Raw genomic sequence first — 8020 nt, 5'->3', positions numbered from 1 at the left:
CTAAATCTTTTATAGTCTTTATCTCACTATTGATAATTACTGTTTTCAATGCAATAAGTTGACGTGCGAAATCCGATGTAATATCATTTTCATACTTCAATACAAAATCATATGAAGATTTTATTATATCGCTATCGTTAAGTTTTAAAAGTGTGGTTGGAGTTAAAAATCAAAATGAATCAGCAACATCATGAGTACCTTCAAACCGTGAAATAAGTTGTGATAATACTGTATCAATTGTTGGCAAAAAAATATTCACTTTAAAGTTTTCTTCTGTGACATTTAGTCGATAGTCACCATCTAACTCATCATAATGTTTCTTTGCAAAAATGTTTCGTTTATTAAAAAATGAAGTAGATATTCCCCATTTTAAACATAATTCATTCGCATTTTTTAAAATATCTTCAAAACTGTTTCTGAGCTTTTGAGTCGTTTGTACAGCATTTCGAAGCATATTAGACGCTTGGTCTAAAGTTATATTAACATTCTGTAATGGTTTTGAAATTCCTTGAAGGGCTCGAAGTATGGGTTCCCATAAGCATAGTATTAAAACAAATTCCCTATTTTCAATTTGCTTTTTTAATCCCACAGCCAAATTTTTTTCATTTGTTTTAGAACTTGTAAGAACAATTTGAGTCAAAACTTTTAGAACATCAACAAATCTAGTTTTTAGTGCAAACACAGCATCATGACGTGCCTCCCACCTAGTGGGGCAGACTTTTTTCAAAACTTTAGCTCGAATTTTATTAGAAATATCACTTTTGAAAGCCAACAAAGCCCATCTTGGTCCACTACTACTGAAAAAACTGAATATTGCTTGAACCGCATCAAAAAAATTAATTATTTTTTGGTGACTTTTTGCCGCATCAGATATAACTAAGTTTAGGTTATGAGAACAGCAATGCACAAATGTAGCAGAGGTTACAATATATTTAACTCTTGTCCTGTACACCATTATGTTTGCCACTCATTACTGATGCTCCGTCATAATCCTTGTCCCCGGCATTTTGTGATATCTAAATTAAGTTTTATTATAATTTTTCGAATAAGTTGTTCGTAATCTTTTGCAGTATGGTGCTTGAGTTCATAAAAACCAATAAAAGACTCTTTTATTTCAAATTTGTGTTCTTCGTAATTAACTTTTACGTATCTAATTATAATACTTAATTGGTCTACTTTAGTCAAATCCTGGGTTGAATCCATTATTAAAGAAAAATATTGACTAGTTCTAATTTCATCGCAAATTTTTTTAACAATTTCGGAAGACAATATTTCAATTAATTCATTAACAATAGTGTGGCTAAGATATTTTACACAGTCTTTGTCATTACTTATTAATTTATTCAAAACTGGATCATAGTCAGCAAGTAATCTAACGGTCCTTAAAAAGTTGCCTTCAGCAAATTTATTACAATCACCAAATTTTCCTTCTTTCCCTCGAAGGGCAGTATTACCGGTAGTTAAAAAAAGTATTATTTTTATTGTTCGTTCTAAAACATTGCGCCAAAAATCTGCTTCTTCAGAAATTTGTCGTTCGAGCTGTTCATCAATAATTTTATTTTTATTCCATAAGCTTCTTACTTGTACGGCTTCAATATGCTGAGTAGATGATTCATGTTTTGATATCTTTTGGGCAAGATGTTGCCAATCATTTACTCCATCAACCCAATTAGAATAATAATTTTTGTTAAGACGGTCGGCAAAAAGCCAACACGTTTCACAATATACCATGTCCAATATAATGGAATAACACAGCCAAGTTCGAGGAATTTTAAAACCTGATTTCGTGTTCATAAAATAATACTCAATTGAGAATTTCCTATTTGAATCATTACGAGGGAAGTTAATATCGGGTTTACATGGTCCAAATGACATAATTAGCCTTTTTGTTTGGGCATCCAAAACTTTGTCACTAAATTTACCACGATCGGAAGGATAACGGCAGGTTAAATCCAAGTCTATGAACAATAATGAAAAAATACTGATAGAAATTTGTTTAACTAAAAATTAGTTTGATTTACATAATAGATAATTCTTAGGTACTGCTCTAAAGCCAATTATATTAAAATTTAACCACATCATTAAAAATGTTAAAAATTTAATTTGTAGGTACCTGTAGATGAACTAAGAGCTGGTTCAGGAGTGAAGGTTTCAATGATATCTGACTTGTCTGAGGTTGTGTCATTCAAAGTTATACTAGGCTCTACATTTGGAATCACTACAATAATAATTAAATTTACAGATTTTTAGTAATTTATAGAAATTCATTTTTCCTTAAACTTAATTGTTAGTGAAAAAAAAGGACCAAAACCAATCTACATATTATATAATATTATTATAAATAAATAATGTAATATCTAAATCTATACATATTTTTAAATATTTTTGAAAAATATTTCAATTGAGGTCAACAAAATGTCAAAAAATAGAAGTCACAAAATTACCTATTAAACATTATAGTTTATAAATTTTGTTTATTAAAATAAAAATGTATGATAAATATAATGAAATTTAAAATAAAATAAAAAAATGTTGTTAATAATAAAAAATTGTTTTATTTAAAAAAAAAACCAAAATATTTAATTTAATTTGTACCTTTCGATGAACTATGTTCTGGTTCAGTTGTGAAGGATTCAATTATGTTTAAAGTTGTATCATTTAATGCAGTAGGCTTTGTATTTGGTTGTGTAATATTACTGTTAATGGTATTTTCTTCATAAGGAACGGCACTAGAAAAAAAACTGTTTATTTTGGGTAGTTTTAAGATTTTCTCTTGTTCTTCTTTTCTCTTTTTTCGTTTTTCACAGCCACTAGGAACTCTTTTAGACATGGTCACAGCTCACAATTCACAGTATTAAAAATAAAAAATAAATAGTACCACACTACCACGTACTAAAATGACAAGAATTAAGATAATAAGTGACAATCAACATGACAGTTCACGAGTCACGATAAGAAACGCGTAGTCTACAATCATAGAATAATATACTCTATGTCTACAATAGAGCATTATGCATTATTTCCGTGGATAAAACCAGTCAACACACACACGCGTGCAAGCACCGTCCAGTGGTAGTGTTGTCATCTCCAAAAATAGCCCAATATGCTCGAGCAATGTTATTGTGAATTTAATATCTGTATTTATAATCAATGATAATATCAATACAGCTGTTTTGACGTTGTCACTTGTCGGTGCCGCTCGAACGCAGTACAAAAATATTTGACGACACTGCTACTTTTTATTTATATTAACATTATTTAGTCAACTAAAAACTTACATGATAAAAAATAAAAGTTTCAGTATTCAGTCGCTATTTGTTGAATAGAGGCTCCAGGGCCCCATTTATAAAAAACAGCTAAGGGCCCTGGTGCAATGCACCTCCTGCACCCCCTCTAAGTACGCCACTGATCAGAATGTAAATTATAATACTGTATTACTAGAATTATATCTACTATATAAATGTGTCAAAGTTTTAATATACTTACTTTTTAAAAATTGAAGCCTCTTCACTGAGTTTCACAAATACACAATTAGAGACATCGCAGACTACAGATTTTATATCGGCCGATCAGGCCCGGATTGAACCGGCGAGCTACCGAGAAAATCTCGGTGGGCCGCGTAGTAAAATTTGGGCCGCGGGCCGTTATTATTTTTGGACAAAAGTATTCTAGTATTTCTAGATAGACAGATAGTGATAAAGTCAAATATAGATCCAAATACACGGTTAAAACAATAATTGCGTCAGCTGTAATGTATAATGTATAATACTGATGTATTATGTATAGTGTATTTGTTATTTGTATTTCAAGAATAAAATTGTCAATCGATAATACAGGGTATCAGTTTGTACGATGTACCAAGTTAATAATAGTTGTGTGCTGCGTCCTGCCAGCATGTTTATAAAAATAAATAATATAATTCCAATTGACCGTATTATTGTATGGGTTTTCCCACAATTATCGTAATATCGTCCAACGACCAACGGGCAACAATTCATGGAACTCACACATACTACGTACTCTTCTACACAACACACAAGTTTACACACATGTTTTCATTGTATTTGCAATAATTGCATTTAAAAAGTAATTAAGACTGCGCTATGGATAAAGAAAAAATAAAAAATAAATTAAAAGGTGGAGCTGAAAAGTTACGAATGAAACGGCATGCTGAACTAAAAGCTGCAGGGAGTGATCCCAAACAAACAAAAATATCATTTCTTAGACCTCCCCAAAAAGGTAAGTTTATTTAGTTAATTATTAATATGATCAATAAACTAGTCAATTAATTTATTATTTTAAATAATTCATCCTTTATATTTATTTAAATAAATGCATAATATAGTAGCCAGTAGGTATAGTAAATAGTTTTTATTTATTATTTATAAAATTATAATAATTTATTATATTTTTTTCAAAATACAGTTAATGAAAGCATGATTTCATCTTCAGATTGCAATGAAAAATCACAAATTATTGAGTTAAAATCTCAAAATGCACAGATTCCTCAAATTCAAGAATCTCTTTTACCCACGGTTCGTATTTCGTATAAATACATTTAATTACATTTTTTGTTTAAGTAATGTAACTTACCTAATATTTTGTATTTATTTACTAAGGAATCAAAACTAGATAATTTATCAATATCAATTTTACAGGAATGTCATCAGGAAACAGAAAGTAGAAAATTGGTAGATGATGAAATGGAATCTGTATCCACTGGTAACTTGCCACTACTTGATAACTCATCGGTACAGTATAATAGAATAAATAAATTAAATATTTTATTTTGTTTCTTAATTTTAAGAAAATTAGTCTTTCAAATTGCTCTTACACTGAACAATTTATGTTGGGAGAACTTAACTTAGGAATTTATTATTCTGTTTTAGATTACTGACACAGATAATAAGGAATCAAAACTAGATAATTTATCAAAATCAATTTTACAGGAATGTCATCAGGAAACAGAAAGTAGAAAATTGGTAGATGATGAAATGGAATCTGTATCCACTGGTAACTTGCCACTACTTGATAACTCATCGGTACAGTATAATAGAATAAATAAATTAAATATTTTATTTTGTTTCTTAATTTTAAGAACATTAGTCTTTCAAATTGCTCTTACACTGAACAATTTATGTTGGGAGAACTTAACTTAGGAATTTATTATTCTGTTTTAGATTACTGACACAGATAATAAGGAATCAATTCTAGATAATTTATCAAAATCAATTTTACAGGAATGTCATCAGGAAACAGAAAGTAGAAAATTGGTAGATGATGAAATAGAATCTGTATCCACTTTTAACTTGCCACTACTTGATAACTCAACGGTACAGTATAATAGTATAAATTAATTTAATATTTTATTTTGTTTCTTAATTTTAAGAAAATTAGTCTTTCAAATTGCTCTTACACTGAACAATTTATGTTGGGAGAACTTAACTTAGGAATTTATTGTTCTGTTTTAGATTACTGACACAGATAATGAAATAGTTGTTTCAACAGAAATAATTGATATTAATATTTTTAAGAAACCTGAAGGTAAAAACCTACACACATTTTTTAAATCTCATCCTATACAACCGTTTGAAAATATTTTATTCAACCCAAATAAAGTATACTACCGTGTACACAACAATGTTGCATTTAAGAGAGAGTGGTTAAGTTACTGTAAAGAAAATAATACATTGTTTTGTTCTTTCTGTTTGGCTTTTGGAAAAGAAGACAACCGCTTCACAGTAGGATGTTCCGCACTTTCAAGTACTAACCCATATACTCGAATTAAAGAACATGAAAAATCCGTTAGCCATGAAAATAGTAGTGAAGCATTTTTACTTTTTATAAACTCCAATGATATCCGATCAAGACTTGATACTGTCAGACGATTTGAAAATGAAAGAAGAAGATCAGTTTTGCAAAGACTTATTGATACAATCAAATTAATTGGAAAACGTGGACTCAGTTACAGGGGCGCAAAAAATGCAGAAGCTGCTTATACTTTAAATGATTTATCACTAGACCATGGAAATTTCTTAGAAATTATATTATTATTAGCAAAATATGACCCATTGTTAAAAGAACATGTAGACAAGGCAGTTACGCAAAGTCAGAAGTTGTATGAATCCAGAAAAGAAGCTGTACATGCTGGACGTCCTGGTAAATTTGTTACCTTTTTATCAAAAACTACTGCAGATTATGTTATAGATGCAATTAGTGTTTTATTAAAGAAAAACCTTTCAGAAATTATTAAGAAATCTGAATTTTTTAGTGTTCAAATTGATTCAACACAGGATATAAACGTTCATGACCAATTAGCTATTGTTGTTAGATTTGTTACAGATGACGTACAAGAACGTTTAATAGCATTAGTGAACTGTAAATGTGGTACTGGTAAAAATCTATGTGATCTATTATGTAAAGTATTGGAAGATATGAACTTGGATGTTACAAAATGTGTTGGAAGTTCGACTGATGGTGCGAGTAACATGCGTGGACAGTATAATGGTTTTTCAGCATGGCTAAATAAAGTAAGTCCAGACCAAATCCATGTATGGTGCTATGCTCATGTGCTCAATCTGGTAATGATTGATACATCTAACGTTACTTGTGAAAGTACTTCTTTATTCGGTTTATTAAACTCTATTGCAGTGTTTGTTAGAGAATCGTACCTTCGAATGAATAAGTGGGAGGAGAATAGTAAATATAAGTTTATTTCAAATATTGGTGATACACGTTGGTGGTCTAAAGATAGGTGTTTGACAAAAGTTTTTGGATTATATTCATTTCCTAAAGAGGCTTTATTTGTAGATATTATACAGGTTCTTAATGACATTTATTTGAGTGATAAATTTAATCAAGAGATAAGATTTAAAGCTCAAATGTATAGAGATTCACTTCTTAAGTATGAAACTGTATTAACTGCAAATATTTATCTTCAAATATTTTCATCTACAACACCAGTTTCGTTATACCTCCAGAGTAAAGGTATGAATGTTATTCAAGCTTATAATATGATTAAATGTACTTTAAATACTCTTAATTCCCAGTCACGAAAATTTGATACTATACTTGAAGTAACAAATAAATTTATCACATGGGCCAATTCAAAACTAGAAGATTTAGACTTGGAAGTTGCAACTACATTTCCAGTTAAAAGAATTCTGAAAAAGAAAAAGATGTCCGGAGAAAATGCAAATGACCAACCTCAAACAGATCCAAAATTAAAATATCAAATAAATGTTTACAATGTGATTTATGATCAAATAATTAGCAGTTTGGAAAAACGATTTAATACTCATGGCAAATTATATGAAGATATATCCTACTTAAATCCACAATACTTCAGTAATACTAATTTACCCACTACAGCATTTGAATTTTTAAGTAAAAAAATTCAGAAATTCAAACCTGAAATAACAGCTGGCAGTATTCAAACTGAACTTAAAGATTTTATTTTAAAATGGCCAAGACTGAAAAAAATTGCTTCTGGTTCAAATTTAATGGAAGAACTGAGTGATGAAGAAAATGAAATTTTAATTGAAAGTGATGAAAATACTATATGTACAGAAAAAGGTAAAGGAAATGCTTGTCAAAATTGTATTAGGTGTGTATATGCTGTATTACACAAATACAACTTACATTCTTCAGCTTATTCTCATCTTTATATAGTTTATAAATTTATATTGACACTTTCTTGTACACAAGTTAGGTGCGAAACTACTTTTTCAAAACTTAAATATATTCTTAACCGCTTAAGAAATTGTCTTTCTCAACCAAAATTAGAGACATTTCTTTTAATGTCTGTTGAAAAAGACTTACTTCAAAGTATTAATAATGAAGATGTTATTGACTTAATATCTAATAAAAGCCAGGATTTAATGAAATTGTTGAAATTGTAATGAAAAGTAAATTATAAAGGTTATATATATATGATGTATAATACCTATATGTGTTCATTTTTACTATTTATTATTTATTTTGCATACTTATTATTTTTTTTGGACCATAAGTGATTTCG

General features: G+C 29.2%; 2 protein-coding genes across 2 annotated transcripts; one reads left to right on the top strand and one right to left on the bottom strand.

Moving 5' to 3' along the window:
- Positions 1–984: 984 nt before the first annotated feature.
- LOC103308760 (zinc finger MYM-type protein 5-like) lies at positions 985–2830 on the bottom strand. The gene is made up of 3 exons (XM_008182767.1): positions 2596–2830; positions 2114–2218; positions 985–1958 (listed from the first exon to the last, which is right to left on the bottom strand). The coding sequence occupies exons 1-3, from the start codon at positions 2828–2830 to the stop codon at positions 985–987; spliced, it is 1314 nt and encodes a 437-aa protein (XP_008180989.1).
- A 1273-nt stretch (positions 2831–4103) lies between these two features.
- Positions 4104–7901, top strand: LOC103308759. The gene is made up of 6 exons (XM_008182766.1): positions 4104–4239; positions 4426–4535; positions 4620–4751; positions 4890–5042; positions 5181–5333; positions 5472–7901. Exons 1-6 carry the CDS (start codon positions 4104–4106, stop codon positions 7899–7901), a joined length of 3114 nt encoding a protein of 1037 aa, XP_008180988.1.
- The last annotated feature ends 119 nt before the right edge of the window (positions 7902–8020 follow it).

Source organism: Acyrthosiphon pisum, chromosome X (genome assembly GCF_005508785.2).
Source record: "Acyrthosiphon pisum isolate AL4f chromosome X, pea_aphid_22Mar2018_4r6ur, whole genome shotgun sequence".
NCBI classification, from domain to species: Eukaryota; Metazoa; Arthropoda; class Insecta; order Hemiptera; family Aphididae; genus Acyrthosiphon; species Acyrthosiphon pisum.
This window is presented reverse-complemented; position numbering and strand designations above follow the sequence as displayed.

What these genes read in the sequence shown, in the direction of transcription:
- LOC103308760 (XM_008182767.1), bottom strand. Translation starts at nt 2,830, where the DNA reads ATGTCTAAAAGAGTTCCTAGTGGCTGTGAAAAACGAAAAAAGAGAAAA. An exon ending in AGAACATAGTTCATCGAAAG is followed by an intron (nt 2,219 to 2,595) that starts GTACAAATTAAA and finishes TTATTATTGTAG; the next exon opens with TGATTCCAAATGTAGAGCCT. An exon ending in AGCTCTTAGTTCATCTACAG is followed by an intron (nt 1,959 to 2,113) that starts GTACCTACAAAT and finishes TATTGTTCATAG; the next exon opens with ACTTGGATTTAACCTGCCGT.
- LOC103308759 (XM_008182766.1), top strand. Translation starts at nt 4,104, where the DNA reads ATGGATAAAGAAAAAATAAAAAATAAATTAAAAGGTGGAGCTGAAAAG. An exon ending in TCTTAGACCTCCCCAAAAAG is followed by an intron (nt 4,240 to 4,425) that starts GTAAGTTTATTT and finishes TTCAAAATACAG; the next exon opens with TTAATGAAAGCATGATTTCA. An exon ending in CACTACTTGATAACTCATCG is followed by an intron (nt 5,043 to 5,180) that starts GTACAGTATAAT and finishes ATTCTGTTTTAG; the next exon opens with ATTACTGACACAGATAATAA.